The sequence below is a fragment of the Astyanax mexicanus genome, chromosome 19, assembly GCF_023375975.1.
Source record: "Astyanax mexicanus isolate ESR-SI-001 chromosome 19, AstMex3_surface, whole genome shotgun sequence".
Classification (NCBI taxonomy): domain Eukaryota; kingdom Metazoa; phylum Chordata; class Actinopteri; order Characiformes; family Acestrorhamphidae; genus Astyanax; species Astyanax mexicanus.
In genome coordinates this window covers 3,103,728-3,121,932 of record NC_064426.1, presented here as the reverse complement: position 1 = coordinate 3,121,932, position 18,205 = coordinate 3,103,728, and the positions used below count along the sequence as shown (strand labels likewise).

At 38.2% G+C, this 18,205-nt stretch overlaps 1 protein-coding gene across 1 annotated transcript; it reads left to right on the top strand.

Moving 5' to 3' along the window:
• The first annotated feature begins 148 nt into the window (after window positions 1–148).
• dok3 (docking protein 3) lies at window positions 149–18,176 on the top strand. The gene is made up of 5 exons (XM_007245598.4): window positions 149–2,177; window positions 5,278–5,571; window positions 10,582–10,672; window positions 13,700–13,869; window positions 15,463–18,176. The coding sequence occupies exons 1-5, from the start codon at window positions 2,121–2,123 to the stop codon at window positions 16,663–16,665; spliced, it is 1,815 nt and encodes a 604-aa protein (XP_007245660.3). The 5' UTR covers window positions 149–2,120; the 3' UTR covers window positions 16,666–18,176.
• The last annotated feature ends 29 nt before the right edge of the window (window positions 18,177–18,205 follow it).

Here is an 18,205-nt window from a genome sequence, read left to right as displayed (position 1 = left end):
TGCTGTTATGAAATAAACATTTTGGAAGTGAGGACATGTCTCAAGCCCATCCTCAAGTCAAGTCAAGTCAAGAAGCTTTTACTGACATTACATCTGAGTACAGGTACACAGTTTAACGGAATTATGTTTCTCCGGAACAGAGAACACAAAGTGCAACGTAAAGTACAGCTCTGTCTCTGTGAGTTGAGGAGTCTGACTGCCTGTTGGAAGAAGCAGTTGCAGAGTCTGGTAGTGGAGGATCAGATGCTCCGGTATCAGACTGAGAAGTCCGTGTGAGGGGTGGGTGAGGTTGTCCACAATGCTGGTGGACAACTAACCTCCAATAAATACCGTTTCTACCTTCTGCTCACGCATCATACATCTGTCTTTGTGCATCATTCTCACACACATATTGGACCCCCTACTTTTTATTTGTTTATTTTATTTTTTATAATTTTATTTCTCATTTTTAATCCATCCATCCATCATCATCTGCTTTATCCGTCAGGGTCCCATCGGGCGAAAGGCAGTATACATCCTGGACAGGCTGCCAATCCATTGCATTTTCCCATTTTTTTGCAGTTTACACAGCCAATTAATTTCCCAACCCCCTCATTTGGACTCCCCTTATCACATGCCTCCTCCGACACATGTGAAGTCAGAGTCTAATTTTTTTCCTGCTGCTACTGAAGCAGTTCTGATACATCAGCTCACAGATGCAGCCTTGTGCTGATCCACATCACCCTAGGAGTGATGAGGGGAAAGACCTCCATCTACTGTACTGTACCCACCCAGAGAGAGCAAGGCCAATTGTTCTCTCTCAGGGCTCTGGTAGCAAATGGCAAGCTACATGAACAGGATTCGAACTGGCGATCTCCTGATCATAGTTGTAGTGCCTTTACATTTTTTAAAAATAAAAGTTGCACAAGTGCGCTGTGCATACTGTCCGTATTACGCACTTGACTTGCATAGACTATAAGCTCAATATAAAACTTTCACTTGTTTAGAATTTGTTTAGAAATAAATTTGATTTAATTGAATCTTTTCTTAAACCATGTTAAATTGTATTAGATTAGAGGAAAGTCATTCAGACATCATGCTGTGGATCATTGTTCACATTGTTTGTGTTTTAATCTTTCGGAGATCTGTTCTATTAGGTCTGAGCTTCTTCAGTGTTGCAATGTTATTTAACAATATAAGATTTCTCTCATTCAAACGGCCCCAAGATGTTCATTTAAAAGCCCAGTTTTAATGCTCTACTTACTAAAAACAGAGAATCTACTTCAGAGATTTAGATATAGGACTACAGAGTGCTCTGTATGATCAGTGGAGCTAAAAAGATGATGGTCAATCCACTAAGAACCATGTAAACTAATACTCTGTTTCAGTAAGTGGTTTTAACCAGGTTGATTATTATGATGGACGGAAGCGGTGTGCTCTGGTTATGGGTCTGATGGATGGTGCAATGCCTGAGATGTAACCGTTTTTAGAGGTAGCGGAAACTCAGGCAAGTTTTTTTTTTGACCATTAGTTCATGACGCAGGGTTGATTTCCCCTCCTCTCGCTCTCTACCTCTCTCTCTACCTCTCTCTCTCTCTTTCTCTGTATCGCTCTCTCTCTCTCTCTCTCTCTCTCTAGTTCAAAATGTGAAACTTGTGTTTGTGTATATATAGAGTGATCTATTTTAAGCGTTTATTTCTTTTATTGTTGATGGTTTGCCTTACAGCCAATGAAAACCCCAAAATTAGTGTCTCAGAAATGTATAATATTCTATAAGTGTGCCAAGTCCTGCTGGAAAATGAAATCCTGATCTCCATAAAAGTTGTTCTCAGCAGAGGGAAGCTGTAAGATATGAAGTGCTGTAAGATTTTGTGGGAAAACAAAACTGCACTGACTTTAGACTTGATAATAAAACACAGTGGATCATCACCAGCAGATGACAGACATTACTCTCCAAATCATCACTGATTGTAGAAGCAGTTTGGACTGTGTGTCTCTCCACTCAACTTCCACTTCATGACGCAGAGTTGAGTTCCTCTCTCTCTCTCTCTCTCTCTCTCTCTCTCTCTCTCTCTCTCTCTCTCAGTAGAGTGTAGTTAGTGTGAGAACCTGAGCTGAAGGAGGTGGAGTGAAGCAGGGTGATGGATGTGGTCGCTAAAGAAGGCTCCCTGTTCCTGCAGGGGGTCAAATTTGGAAAAGTGAGTATTTAATTTGAATTATATCATTTGCTAAAAATGGTTTGTTAGAGACAAAACGTTTCAGAAAATTTTAATTGCATATGTTAATGAAAGATAAAAATACATCCTAGTTCTCAGTGGAGGTCAAGGCAAAAAGAGTTGGTTTTATATGCGCATATATGTCCAAATTAAGACTGTGAAAGTGTAAAACTAAAAATTTAGTTTTTTATTTCACCATTGCACAAATTAAATGGCCTACAGTCCTATTCTTGTTATGAATTTACTTCAGAACTGCTAATCTAATCATGAATTTACCTCAGCAGTGCTTTTCTAATCATGAATTTACTTTCCGACATAACTAAACTTTGGCACTGCTGTTCTAATTATACGTTTACCCCAGCAGTGCTATTCTAATCTTGAATTTATTTCAGCAGTGCTATTCTAATTAAGAATTTACTTAAGCAGTGCTATTCTAAATATAAATGTACCTCAGCAGTGTTATTCTAATAATGAATTTACTTTCTAACTTAACCTTGGCACTGCTGTTCTAATCATGAATTTACCTCAGCAGTGCTACTCTAATCATGAATTTACTTTCCGACATAACTATACTTTGGTACTGCTGTTCTAATTATACGTTTACCCCAGCAGTGCTATTCTTATCTTGAATTTATTTCAGCAGTGCTATTCTAATCAAGAATTTACTTAAGCAGTGCTATTCTAAATATAAATGTTCCTCAGTAGTGTTATTCTAATAATGAATTTACTTTCTAACTTAACTTTGGCACTGCTGTTCTAATCATGAATGTACTTCAGCAGTGCTATTCTAATTATACATTCAACAACAACAATAATAATAATATTTAAAATGTTTCAAATTAACAGTGGCATAAAGAGGTGAGACTTAAGCTTTAGTCCACCCTGTCGAGGTAAAATACCAAGATAATTGGTATATATAATTATTTAATTTATATTATTTTAGAAAATGTAAATGTGTGTTTGAAACAGAACAAGAACAAACAGTCACCATGAGCAATTCAACGTGTCCGCAGCTCTAGATCAACCACTTTTCCATCAAATGCAATTAAATGCAAATACAACTGTATACCCTCTTGTGCAGCTTGCCATAACAGGGTGGACGCATGCATGCATGACAGAAAATTTAATAAATAATAATAAAAAAAACATATTCAACTGGAAAATATGATTTTATGTAGTCTAAAACCATATAAATATCATAAATAGTCATTTAGTTATTATAATAAAAAAAGTCAGTATTCTTAAAAAAAATGTATTTTTTTTTCCCCAATTTGGCATGCAACTGCCCAATCTGGCAACAATCTTGGTAACTAGTAAAAGTAAAAGTTCTCACTTACTCAGAAAGAGGAAGTGATTTTTTAGTCTCATTGTGAGCTTTCCAGTTTTATTTTAGATCAAACCTCTTATAGTATGGTGTATATTAAATATTAATATTACTACTGTATATACTCTCTATATTACTACTGTATATACTCTCTAATGGAAACAGCAGAACAAAAGAAGTGATTTTAATCTTATTACATTAAGGTCCTTTAAATTATTTTTTTTTTTTTGCTCTTGCCATAACATTACAACCATTGCAAGTTGAAGTGAATGAAATAGATGATCTGGCTCCAGTGGCTCATATCAAAAATCTTAGAATATAATGAATGATTGAATGTTTATTATACCTTATAAACATGCTAACATAACACGTTATTATGCATTTATAAAGCATTATAAACATATAATTAATACTTATGTGGCACCTGTTACTGAAACTCGCTCCTGTTACTGAAACTCACTCCTGTTTCTTTTTATGGTTTTATGGTAGAGTTACAGGACTGAAAGTAACAGGACCAGGTTTATATATATATATATATATATGTGTAAAATATAATCAAGAGGACCAGGATTATTCCACTTAATGTTAAAATATTGATTTCTGATCTAAATGAATTTTTTAATTGGAAACATTTTGAGTTTACTCAAACATAAACCTATAAATAACAAAATCAGAGAAACTGATTCAGAAACTGAAGTGTTCTGAGTTTACAATTAATTTACATTCCTCACAAATAACATTGTTATGTATGTTATTCATCACAGTAATAAAAATGGTTAAATGCTTTGAAATTAATATCTCAAATAATGATGAATTAACATTAGTTAAGATGTTATTTAACATTACTACATTTTTATGCTTTGTTGTAAATGTTCTAATCGATAATGAATAGAGACATTATTTAAAAAAAAACATATTAATAATGTTTTAACTAGTGTCAATTAATAGTTAGTGAAGTTAGTTGAGACGTTCTGTCACAGATTCTGTACTGGGATGTAATTATAAAAAGAAATAATGATCTGCTGTTTCTAACTGACCATTATATTCTATAACAATGCATACTTTACCAGTAGTTACACTGTTATTACATAATTATTACTGTGTAAGTACACAGTTATTAACGATACTCATTATAAAGTACTCATGTTTTCCTATTATCTGATGATTGGATTTGATTGGATTATTGTGTGCATCATGTGCATGATGTTCTGATGCAGTAGATGCAGTAATCGGATTATGTAGTGCATGTAAAGGCACTAACGTATTTTTTTTTACACGTTTTAAACAGTGTTTTGTTTTATATTTGGCATTTTAATTGTACCCGTGTTGAATGCTCTGGAACGCTGTTGTATGTTTTTCTTTTTTTCCTTATAAATCCACTTGCTTAAACACACAGAAATTAAAGTAGTGCTAAATTATTCAGGCCGATCTGTGAGAACTGCTGCATCAGGGTGATATTAACACTCTGCATTATTGATGACAGGAAATGCCGCAGCTGTTTTGCCACCTGAGGTACCTCCATTAGCGTGGCAGCGTTTACAGGGCATGAATCATGCATGTGAGAGCGGGCGGAGCTGGTTGTTCTCCGGCGCCTCCTGCCTCTCAGCTGCTCACCTCCGGAGCTGAAGCGGTTCCCGGCGGATCGGGGCTGTTTGATGTCGAACGATGTTGAATTAAAGCGTAAAGCGTCTCGTCGCCCCTGAGCTCATTCTCTCTCTCTCTATAACTAACTGCTGCTCTTGTTTCTGTTTCCTGTAGAGGATCTGGAGGAAGACCTGGGTGATCCTGTTCCAGCCCACGGCCATGGGCATCGGACGAATAGAGATGTACGACATAAGAGACGGAGGGGGAGGAGCCAAACCCACGGGCCTGAAGAAGGCCGACAAGCGAGTGGTCCGGCTGACCGACTGTCTGAGCATCACTCCGGCCCCGGGGGAGAGCTGCCCCTCAGGTTGTGCCGCTTTCTACCTGAACACCACCCAGCGCACCTACACCCTGGCAAACCCCCCGCAGGACGAGTGGGTGCCCACCCTGTGCCAGCTGGCCTTTCAGGTAACAGTCTAAAGCAACACCAAAGCATTCATTACTGGACATCAATATTAATATTATTATTATTAGTAGTAGTAGTAGTATACCACAGTTAGTTCCCACCTTTGCAATGTGATTGGCAATGTGAGAGCCGTTCTATGAGTGCCGTTATCAGCCGGTAATGGCACTGTAACCGAAGCTCTCTCCATGTATTACTCCGCTGCATACAGGTAACCAACCTAGCAATGATGCAGCGCTTACGAACCAAACAGCGCAGCTACAAACAGACTTGTATTACAAGTGTTAAAAAGATCTTATTGTCTTTAACTTGAACAAAATCTTTAAATAAACTTCAGCAGTGCCAATATTACACCTTATAGCACGAACCTTGAGTGTATTATTGGTTTATAAACACGCTTTAATGAGGGACATCGGATTGATCGCTTTGATCTATTTGATGATCAGAAATCACCACTACTCCACTAAAAGCTTTGCTCACAGTAGCATCAGTTAAATTAAGCTGAGAGGGATTATATTTTAGTGATGTCACACTAATGTATCACTGGCATCAATTGTATCTTGGAAATTGGGCTGATGATGTCACTTGAGCAGAGCAACAGCTTTGTTACGTCACAATGCCATTCCTTAATTCCACTGGGAAATGTTCTTATGATGTCACCCTCTTATTATGATCACTTTGTTTAAATAACACCATGATATTTATATTCTTTTGAGGTTTCTGTTCACAATGACATCACCGGGACTGATGATGTAAACACAATTGCACAATTTAATTTAGCTCAGGGTTTGTATTTGTGATGTCGCAAAATGTCCCATCTATGAAGTCCTAGCTAAGTCCTGCTGATGGAAATTTAAATGAGCAGTTTTTGTGTTGGTTATAAAACTCTGAGTATTTATTCTTTGATTGCTTGCAAGTGCATTTGTATTTTTATGTTGTTTTTATGTAATTACACATATATAATACACACATTCAGATAAATAAATAAATCATTTTAAATGTATTTTTTTTTGTTTGTAATTAGTAATCTTTAGGGTATTTAATGTATTTTATTTAAGATCATGTTGGAATAAACTCTGAAAAAAAAATGTTGATATACTGAAAATCAGCTCTTTTGTTTTTGGGTGGTTTTCTTTGCATTTTGGAGAATTTGAAACTTGATTATCTGGTTGACTTGGTTTAAGCTGAATCCAACTGTAACAATCTGGCAACCCTTGTGGCTCGCTGTCTACTTCATTTGTTCGGCTGTTTGTTGCTTAGTAGTGAGGCTTTGCAATGCATTCTGGGAAACATTCAGTTTGCTTAGTATGCAGTGATGTTTACCATAAATTGCAGTGCATTATGGGAGTTTTTAGTGGCCTCAAAATAACGCTCTTATTCCAATTTTCGATTGGGACACTCTGAAAAAAAATGGTTGACATACACATTTTTTTAACAGATTCCCCAACTAAAACTGCTGTAGTTTTGATCTGTTAGGAGTTGTCCTGTAAATTCCAGGATCTGACTGGGTATTGGTAGTTGTGGCTCTGGGCAAAGCACTTAACCCCCCGCTGGCTCGTGCACCACTGCCCCCCCAGACCTGCAACAATTGTGCTTGTAAGTGAATCAATGAGGTCTTTGGTTCAGTCAGTTCAAATTGGTCATTTCCTAGGTCAGCCACGCCCACTAATCTACTGATAACATCTCAAGTGAATGTCAAGTGTGTTCCAGCAGGGAACTCCCCAAACTGGGCTGGACTGGAAAAGACCTCTCCCCCCCACAACAGGAGATAAGCAGCCCTGGATTCATTGTTCAGTGCAATCAGCCAAACAAACAAACAAACAGTAGTGAATACCAGAGCCTTGTTCACCATACTTACCATGATCAAAGGACATTTCCACCTTTATATCTTTACAAATAGACCACAAGAGTAAGATTGATGACCCCTGACCATCATTTTGAGGCATTTAGAGTACAAGTCAAAAGTTTGGACGCACTAAATTCAGTAGTTTTTCATTATTTTGTAGATTAATACTAAAATCATCCAAACTATGAAGAAAAACAGTTTCTACAAAAGTAGCTCTTTCTTAGATGATCAATTTTTATATTTTTTATATTTTTATATTTATAAGGTAGAGTCAGCTGAAATTCAGGCTTTCAGTTAACAGCTGTGCTGAACTCGTCAAGAGTTAATTACTTGAATTTCTAGCCTTTTAAAAATCCATATTATATGAAACAAGAACTACTCAACTAACAAAAATAAGCGCTTTTGAAAATGTATCCTAAAGTGCAGTCACGGCAAAGACCATCAAAAAACGTTTTTATGATGGAACTGGCACTCATCAGGACCGCCCCAGGAAAGGAAGAGCAAGAGTTCCCTCTGTTATACAGGTTACAATGCACAGATAAGAGCACCTAAATGTATTTTGGTTTGTTTGACAGTTTTAAGTTAGACTGCGTCACTTCACTATTCATCGTTTACAATGTAGGAAAAAAGAAAAACATTGAATGAGAAGATGCGCCCAAACTTTTGACTGGTTCTGTAAATATGAGACAGTATCAATATAACATGCTTAATGTTATATTGTTTAATGTTTAAATATCATACAAACTATATGTAACAATATATATATATATATATAGAATGAATACTTTATACTTTTTTCCCCACCATCCCTCTTCTTTGGAGGACTTTTAATACTTTATTATTTATTCCTTTATTCATTTATTTATTTATTTCTCCACACTGAGCTTAAAGAGATAAAGCTTAAGATGTCCACCCTGTCGCTGTAAAATTTCACAGCAACTAAAATAATTTTAGAAATTCAAAATTGCTATTGCTATTTATTACTACTAAAAGTGTGTGAAATTAAGATGAACTGCAGCACGTCAGCTACAGATAATTAAAGCCTGGTTGGAAAGGCTCTGGGTGTCTGTCTGTCTTAATTTATAGCAAGTTCTGCCCCAGGTCAAACCACAAGAGTAATAAATTAAAATTCAACATTCATAAACCAAGAGAAAGAGGAAACCCTTTCTGTCAACCACAAAATAAAAACACATCAAAATCCCCAGAAAACCTCAGAGCTCGACTAAAATTTACCAGAGAACATCTAGATGTGCTTTGGACAGATTAGTCTTAAGTTAAATGATTTGAGCACAGTGATAAAACAAATGTTTGGTATCATCTGTGAAGCATGGGGGTGAAAGTATCATGGTTTGGGGCAGATTTGAAAGAGAGCCTGGGAGGCTCTCCAACATACAATCTAATAAAAATGATTTGTTTTATCAAAGAGAGCTTGAACCAAAGCTGAAGCACACATTACACAGCTGAAAGAGTTCTGCATGGAGGAGTGGGAAAAGCCATGTCATGAACATGTAGCTGCTAATTTTCAGAATAAACGTTAATTATTACTTTAAGTGCATCTATAATAGGATGGGTTTATAATCGTGATCCAGTGGAATAAGGCCCTTTTATTATAATCTAACGATGGCCAGTTTAATGACCTATTATGCTGCTTCGTCATCAGCATTCAGGCAATGGCAGTGCATAAATCGAGTAGCCACTCCCATTTCATGTATACTTATACTCAAGTTTCTTGTTCTGTGTGAACAGAAAACCTAAATTTTTACAGATGTTCTGCACCAAAAATATGTTATTGTTCCTATTAAACAGACTCTGGTTTGTTTGCAAACTATTGTTGCGGTTGATTTGGGCAGGTGTGAAAACAATAACTCACTATGGTTTGGACAAAAATCACTGCACCAAGACCTGTGAGAGGAGGTGGTCTCAGTATGGTCTCAAATAAACTAATGTGATCTAATAAAATGTGATCTGACCTCGACCCAACCTGACTTCTCATGTTTGAGCTAAACGGCTGTTCAGGTGCAGTTAAACATGATTTATTACCCAAACAATTACTAGATAGATAGATAGATAGATAGATAGATAGATAGATAGATAGATAGATAGATAGATAGATAGATAGATAGATAGATAGATAGATAAGGCTATAAAACACTTACTATACAAGATAAAGATCTATCTGTATACGAAGCAGTGCAATAGATGTTGCTAATGGTCATTAAATAATGAATAGAAATATAAAAATAAATATGCATGCGTTACAAAATAGTTCTGAGAGTTGAATATGTGAATACCCAATGTACTTGAATGTAAGTAAGGTTGGAGAGGCGATAATGTAAAGAATGAAGAATTAACTAGTGTATATTTGCTGCTGCTTCATTGCAGAGCTGTTTTACACTGAACACAACTGTGTGCAAATCTGCTTATTGATGCAACTGTGCAGAAATTCGCACCATGCATGCCATTAAAAAAAAAAAAAAGGTGTGCAAATTTTCTGCATTCACAGTAAAAGCATTGTCACATTGCACAAATATACAGTACATGCTGGTCTGGAACACAGGACCTTCTTTCTGTATTTACTTTCATGCTCTGACCAATCAGAAGAGACTTCAAGCTCTTGTGGTTTTGTGGTTTGTTTGGGGTGCACTTTGGTGCATTTAGGTTTGTGCCTGTGTGAAAACAAACCAAACCGAGAGGGAAAATGCTGTAAGTTAACAAACTCACAAGCTGATTAATACCAGAGAAAATAGCTACAGGTGTGAAAACGCCCTTATTCTATAAACCTGGTCCGTTCGTCTTCATTAGCAGAAGCTTTTCTTTCAGTGCAGGACCCTGGTACGTCTCAGATAAGCGTAAGCAGACGGTTTTTTCCAGCAGCTCTAATAATAACACAGCAGAAAGTCTCAGAGGTCATGTCATGCTGACTGCACCGCAGGGGAGGTTGGGCCGAGTTCCTGCGCAATAACTGAAGCTGCTGCCGTATGAGGAAGTGCTGATAACCCGCATCTCTGCTACACATCTCCTGTCTGATTGCACAAGACCACTGCTGGCTGCTCTTCAAAGCCCTGAGATCTGGTTTAATAAAGCAGCAGCAGCAGCAGGTATGAGAAAGAGGAATTACCGCTGCAGACCGTTTCTAACTGTCTCTCTCTCTCTCTCTCTCTGTTCACAGAGGAGCGAGGGGGGCGGAGACTCCAGACGAGCGCAGAGAGACGACGACACCTCCATGTCTGAGAACGACCTCTACTCCACCTGGAGTCCAGGTGAGGTGTGGGGTGTGGCCGCACCTGCTTTACCAAGCATCAGCCACGCCTTCAGCTAAAGGAAAAAAACTAGGGCTGCTACTATTGATCATATATATTTATATATTTATATACAGCTGTGGAAAAAATAAGAGAGCACTTAAAAATTGTGAGTTTCTTAAATTTATGAAAGTGAAAACCTCTGAAATATAATCAAGAGAAAGATAGATGAACTGCTTGAGTTTTTGCACCAGGAGCAAAAGCATAAAGTTATCTCCAAAAGCAGTGTGTAAGACTGGTGGAGGAGGACATGCCCATGCCAAGATGCATGAAAACTGTGATTAAAAACCAGGGTTATGACATAAAATAAATATGAAATTAATTTCGTTGCATTATTTGAGGTCTGAAAGCTCTACATCTTTTTTTTGTTATTTCAGTCATTTCTCATTTTCTGCAAATAAATGCTCTAAATGACTTTTTTTATTTGTACTTTGGGAGGAATTTTGTCTGTGGTTTATAGAATAAAACAACAATGTTCATTTTACTCAAACATAAACCTATAAATAGCAAAATCAGAGAAACTGATTCAGAAACTGAAGTGCTCTCTTCATTTTTTCCAGTCTTTTACAGTTTTTTCCATTTTTTCCCCAGTATTTTCCAGTATTTATATATACACACATCTGTCTCTCCAAAACATATTCAACAACTACATCCCCTCCCAGTAAACGTATCCTATACAACAGAGGAAACTCTTGGTCTTTCTTTCCTGGGGCGGTCCTGATGAGAGCCAGTTTCATCATAATGTTTGATGGTCTTTGCAGTGCCTGCACTTAAGAATATCTTTAAATGTTTCAGATTGACTGACCTCCATTTCTATGAGTATTTCTCAGTATTTTTTCTTTACTTATTTGAGTAGTTCAGTAGTACTGACCTTGCAGGGCCTTCAGACACTTATTCTGAATGGCCTTAGTAGTAATCCTATGATCAGTTCTCTCTGAAAGTTTTCTCGGTCCCCAAATTAACCTCAGCTCTTCCAGATAACAGCCATTTCCTAATTAAAATATGAACTGAGACTGAAACTGCTGCTGCTGCTTTGAGGGCATCAGTTATGTTAATGTTCATGGTTCCCTGCAGCTTCTTAGAGGAGCTCATGGCTGCTGATTGCTGGGAAATGGTTTGAGGAGTCGGTAGGGAGGATTTTTTTTATAAAGATTGAAAATTGGCATAATCTGCTACATTGGGGTGATGTTGTCAAAACCAGTTGAGTCAGTTGCCTTTGCCTTTTGTTCTATTTATTATTTAATGAAATATATTTATTATATATTGTGCATAATGAAAGATGAAAGAAAGAATGAATGTACAGTTAGAAAAGTGGTAAAAATCCGTAAAAATGAAGTACTGACTCAAGTGCTTAATGTATTGGTCGTGGACTTGATATTTCCAGATCTTGGTCTTGACTCAGACTAGATTTATCCAGGTTTTGATTCAGACTCGATATGTCCGGATCTTAGTCTTGACTAAGACTCGATATGTCCGGATCTTAGTCTTGACTAAGACTCGATATGTCCAGACCTTGTTCTTGACTGAGATTTGATATGTCCAAGTCTTGGTCTTGACTAAGACTCGATATGTCCAGACCTTGCTTTTAAATAAAACTCAATATGTCCAGACTTTGTTCTTGACTTAGATTTGATATGTCCAAGTCTTAGTCTTGACTCAGACTCGATATGTTCAGATCTTGGTCTTGATTCAGACTCAATATGCCCAGATCTTGGACTTGACTCAGACTCGATATATCTAGATCTTGGTCTTGACTCAGACTCGATATGTCCAGATCTTGGACTTGATTCAGACTTGAAATGTCCAGATCTTAGTCTTGACTCAGACTCAATATGTCCAGATCTTAGTCTTGATTCAGACTCAATATGTCCAGATCTTGGTCTTGATTTAGACTCGATTTGTCCAGATCTTGATCTTGATTCAGACTCGATTTGTCCAGGTCTTGCTCTTGACTTAGACTTGACTACTATCCTGGTTTTGTCTCTGATTCGACATGTCCAGTTCTCGGTTTTAATTCTGATCTGATTCAGTTTTCATGGTCTTGACTACAACACAAGTCTAGAGTTTCATCGTTATATTATATTTAGTCTCAGTTCTTGCAGGACGGGAGCTGCTTTGTTTCTAGGAGAACATGTTCTCAGTAAATTATCTGGGTTTGGCTTCATCATTGCATCATTCTTATCAGTGTTCTACAAAAGGATATGTCTTAACGTTAGTTTCCATTGGCTGTGGTGCAGTTGGTCAGATCAATCTGAGATTAACCTGCAAAAACCTGCAGCACGCTCAGTAAGATCTGCTTCTGATAATGAGTGTGTGTCACATTACCAGAAGAACTGTGAGTCATATTTTAGTACTATGTTATAAGACATATATACCAAATGTTATGGGACAGAATCTAGTATCATGTCCCAAGATTCCATAAGGATGAATGTTGGATGGAATGATGATTATATTGGATGACTTGAATGAAAACTATTACAGTCAAGGTCTGTCAGCATTTGCCCAATGGATTGGTTACTTTTTTTTAATACATTTTTATATATTTTTTGTTAATTCTTAAGGTAATTGTTTGAAATGTGCACACTGTCTATTACATAGAATTTAAAGAGAAATGACACCGGTTAAAAGGTGCATTTTAAAATAAAACTAATTCTTAAAAAAAAAAAAAAAGCTAGCCGAGATTAACAGCAGGCTAGAGTCTGGTAACATTTACCTCTGAATGGCAAAAGATCTAGCACTTAGCATGGTTATTGGCTAGTGCTAATACTGCTCTAGTCTCGGTGCTGGAGAAAATTCACTGAAAGTCCTGCATTTCTAAATACCTGACTGGTAGAATTCATACATAAGGTGCACTGGATTATAAGCCACACTGTAGATTGTTGGGAAAATTAAAGGATTTTAAGTGTGCCTTATAGTGCATAAAAAATACGGTATGTTTGGTGAACTGCATGTGCTATGGTATCTCATGAGATGTTGTTTTGACTGCAGGTAAATTCCAGGTAACAGTGCAGAAGTCTGATGCGTCGGTGCGGTGCTGCATGTCTGGGTCGTACCTGCTGTCCCCGGAGAAAGAAGCCCTGTGTCTCCTGGACCTGAGGACTGGGAAGACTGTGTTCTACTGGCCGTATCGGTTCCTCCGCAGATTTGGACAAATAAAGGTAAGAAAAAGTCCTTGTAGAACTTTGAGCATCTATTTAAGATTCCAGTACCACTTTAAGATAAAGCTCCTTTATAAAGGGTTTATAAATGCTAGTTATTGCTAGTTTATTAATGTTAATTATAAGCACTTCACAACACTGCATTCATTTATATCATCAGACATCAGATCTTTCTGAATGTGTTTTTCAAACAAGTCACTATAAAGACCATCAAAAATGTTAAAATGATGGAACTGGCACTCATCAGGCCCGAGTTAATCAGAGTTATCAGGCTCTTAAACTGTAAGTTAACAGCTCCCCAGATCACAGATTAGAGCAACCTAAATGGTTTGTTTGACACTTTTAAGTTACTACATGATTTCGTATGTGTTCTTCATAGTCTGGATGACTTAGTATTTATTTACAATGTAGGAAAATAAATAAATAACATTAAGAAATATGAATTTTGTATACTGTTACACCCCTAATATGATCTAGTTTAAATCTGTGTTGGCTTTATGTCAGACTTTTACCTCATCAGTGGTTTTCATTTAGTTATTTTCTGACTTCCTGCATGAGTCACGACTTATTCAACACTGTTTAATAGCAATTTATTAACACACATACATTATGTCATCAAACGTATTGGGACATCTGGTCATTTATTGCTGTTTCTTCTTATGAATTCTGTGGAATTAAAAGGAGTTTATGCTGCTTTTGTTGGAGTAACTGTCTGTACTGTCCAAGGAAAACTTTCTACTATAGTCTGTAGCATTGCTGTGAGCATCTGATTGCATTCAGCAAAAAAGATAATTAATAAGTGAGATTCAAGAGGATGTTCAATAGTCACCACCTCACCTCAAAACCTTTTCCCAGCACACTTCCACAGATCCACAGCTCAATGGGTGGGGGGTTTATAGCCCTCTAGGCCCCACCCGACATTAGGCATGCCAATAGGTGCCAATAGGTTCATGTTTATAGTTTCTATTCATGTGTATAGGTCTGTTTATTTGATGCTTTAAGTCAACAGGGCCATCAGTAATCAATCATGGAGATGTCTGGTTTAATTGGCCGCTAAATTTGGTTAGCTGGTTGATTGTGCAACTTGTGTAATATAATAATTAAAACTGATGTCTGTAAAGATTTAGGGGATTTAGTGCCTCTGTGGTGAGAAAGGGTAATTGCACAGAGCATGCGGAAGAATCAATTTAAACAGCGGTTGTGATGCGGTCTCCTTTTAGAGCAGATGAATCTGATTCTGAGTTTCCCCTTCTGAAGTCTCCATTGCTCCACCAGCCACTCGCATTTAGTAAAACTGATCCGGATCCTCTTTTAGAGGCTGTACATGTGACGTAAGTATGTGATGTGGCCAGAAGAAGAACTCACGCGAAAAGCAACCAACATCCCAGTTTTTAGACTGATTATAGAGTATTAGGTTTAGCAGGGATGGTCGTTTCAATACACCGTTACCATTAAACACAATATTTTATCCATTCTCCACTCAGAAATGCCTTTGCTTTCAGTTTAGAAACTAAATAATATGGACTGCCACTTTAAGTAAATTTTAGTAAAGGTTGAACATCCACAATTCTTCTGTCCTTCATCTCTTTGCAGGAAGGCGTCACCATAGAGGCGGGTCGTCGCTGTCAAACAGGTGAAGGCCACTTCGCTTTCCTGTCCAAGCAGGGAACTCAGATCTACAGGGCCATTGAGGAGGCAATCATGCACCAGAGTGTTCAAGATCTTCTGTCTAAAGCTACTGCTGAAGTAAAAGAATTGACAACCCAGCAGCTTCCAGTGAGACCAGCAATCAATGACCTAGCAAAGGCTACTCAAGGTTCTCCAACCAGGGGCGTACATGACAGGCCTTACCCAGTGCCTTCACGGCGAAACCTAGCACTTCCAGCTCCTCCTGTACCAACACCTCCAGTACCTCTGACATCTCAAGCTCCTCCAGTCCCTCCAGCACCTCCAGCACCTCCTGCAACCTTTAATAAACCCTCAGCGATCGTCCCCAAACGAGTAGCAGTGAGGAACAAACCACTGCCAAGCGCCAGCAACTTTCAGACGAGTGCCAGCAAACCACAGACAAGTGTCAGCAACTTTCAGTCGAATCCAAGCAAACCTCAGACGAGTCCAAGCAAACCTCAGATGAGTGCCAGCAACCTTCCGATAAGTGCCAGCAACTTCCTGACAAGTGCCAGCAACTTCCAGACAAGTGCCGGCAAACCTCAGAAGAGTGCCAGCAAACCCCAAATGAGTGTCAGCAACCTCCCAACAAGTTCCAGCAAACCCCCGACAAGTACCAACACCACTGAAGAAGTCCTATACGCCACCATACAACCTCAGCCAAAGCCCAGGGTAAAGCCTGCCCCTCCAAAGATTCCCCAGTTCCCCGTCACACCCAGCTACAGCCCACCCCAGCCGAAGCAGAAGTGGGAGCCACAGAAGGAAACGAAGGACTATAACTCATCCCCTAGCGATGAAGACCCCGATTCCGACTACTGCAACTGGAAGCAGGGCTCCGAAATGTGCCAGGACACTCCCAACATTGAGGACCTGTACAGCATAGTAGTGCCTCCACCCAGAAACAGGACCAAACAAAACACGGAGGCCAGCCAAGACCAAGCCGAACCCAGCCACAATACTGCCGCCAGCAGCCCCTCCGACATGCAAGCCAACTTCAAACAGATGCTCTCCAACGTCCTCTTCAAAGACCTCGCCCGGATCACGCCGTCCGGATCGTACGGAGGCAGCAGCGATCACTTAGCGAAACTGGACTTGGACGATATGGATTACTGCGATATCCCGAAATGAACTTGTGTTGTGTTGACTTTTCGTAGCAGAAGATTAAGAGAGCCTACTTGGGAAAACATGGATATGATAATATCATTTTTAGATGGTCATGCAATAAGTGGAGTCAATAAAGGCCAATTCTGCAGCATGCATTTCGTTATTGACTATTTATCGTCAATAATTTCTCTGGGAAATTCTCTGGTGTCACACGTTGATTCCAGTTAAACAGTTTCAGCTAAACATTCTGATACTTGTATGAGGTCGGAAATGGAAATGATGTCACGTGCAAGCTCACAATGTTCTGGCCAAACATTAATTTACATTTGTACGTTATTTCCAAAAACATCTCATTGGACTCTCAATCTATGTTGCCCATTTTTGAGAGTAATGCTGGAAAAGACATAACACCTGAGTAGCGACGTGCCAGTTAAACATTTTGATATGTGTACGTTCAGATTGGTTTGATGGTTTGTGATCATCCATCTTGCTCTTGATTATATTCCAGATGTTTTCAATTTGGTAAAATCAAAGAGCTGTAGGTGTGGTTTGGGCGTAACATGAAATAAACCAATTAGAATGTCACTTGCCGTTCCCTTAAAGAATCATGTTAGTTCTGACTTTGGCAGATTGCTATTTTAATGGCGCAGTTACCTGGTCGTGTCCAACGCTTCTTATCAGAGGAAACTTGTTTACGCTGTGAAGGTACGCACCGTTGCTATTCAAACAATACAGGTGGAATGATGAAGATCCATCCACTAATTTAGAATACCATATTTTTCTGCACTATATCTCACTCAAAATCCTTTAATTTCCCCACAAAAAATTGTCAGTGCTCCTTATAATTTGTTGTGTCTTATGTATGAATTATATCAGTCAGGTATTAAGGAGCTGTAAAGCCACTCTGCTGAAGTACAGCATTATAAAAGGGTGGGTTCTTAGTGAAGTTTCTCCAGCCCCAAGGTTGGAGCAATATAGGCAGTAGCTGCTAACTGTAGCGCTAGCTCTTTCGCCGCTCAGAGGTGAGTATATTGGACTGTAGTCTACATGTTTGCTGTGTTAAAACAAGTTATGAACAATCAGGATTCCTCAGTGTAGAGCTATCAGGCTGCATTTACTAGTGCTAAACGCTGCAGTTAGTGGCTTATGCTAATGCTAATGCTGCTTCACCCAGCCTTAGTTCTGTAGAAACTTTACTGAAAACTCACCCTTTGACAAAATATTGGAAATCTAAGCTTACTGTAAATAAACAGAAACACTTTACTCAATCAAATAAACAGTTTTCAGGAGAGAAATCTGTGTAGATTAATATCCAGTGCTTGTTTGACTTTGAAAGAAATATATATATATATTTTTTACCAAGCCTTATGATAAGGTGCACCTATAAAAAACAGTAGGTTGAGTTGAGGAGGTGATTATCCTTCAACATTCTGACCTCACTAACAAAACAAAACTATGATAAACTCTTTTTAATACTCTTTAATTTAAGTTAATTTAAGAGTCCCCATATGTCTGTCCACATAGTGCACAGATCAGGTTGCTTCAGCGTTGGCTCATTTTCTAT

Excerpts from the sequence above, each read along its gene's own strand:
- dok3 (XM_007245598.4), top strand. The coding sequence starts at position 2,121 with ATGGATGTGGTCGCTAAAGAAGGCTCCCTGTTCCTGCAGGGGGTCAAA. Across the intron at positions 2,178-5,277 it reads AGGGGGTCAAATTTGGAAAA|AGGATCTGGAGGAAGACCTG; the intron begins GTGAGTATTTAA and ends TGTTTCCTGTAG. Across the intron at positions 5,572-10,581 it reads TGTGCCAGCTGGCCTTTCAG|AGGAGCGAGGGGGGCGGAGA; the intron begins GTAACAGTCTAA and ends CTCTGTTCACAG.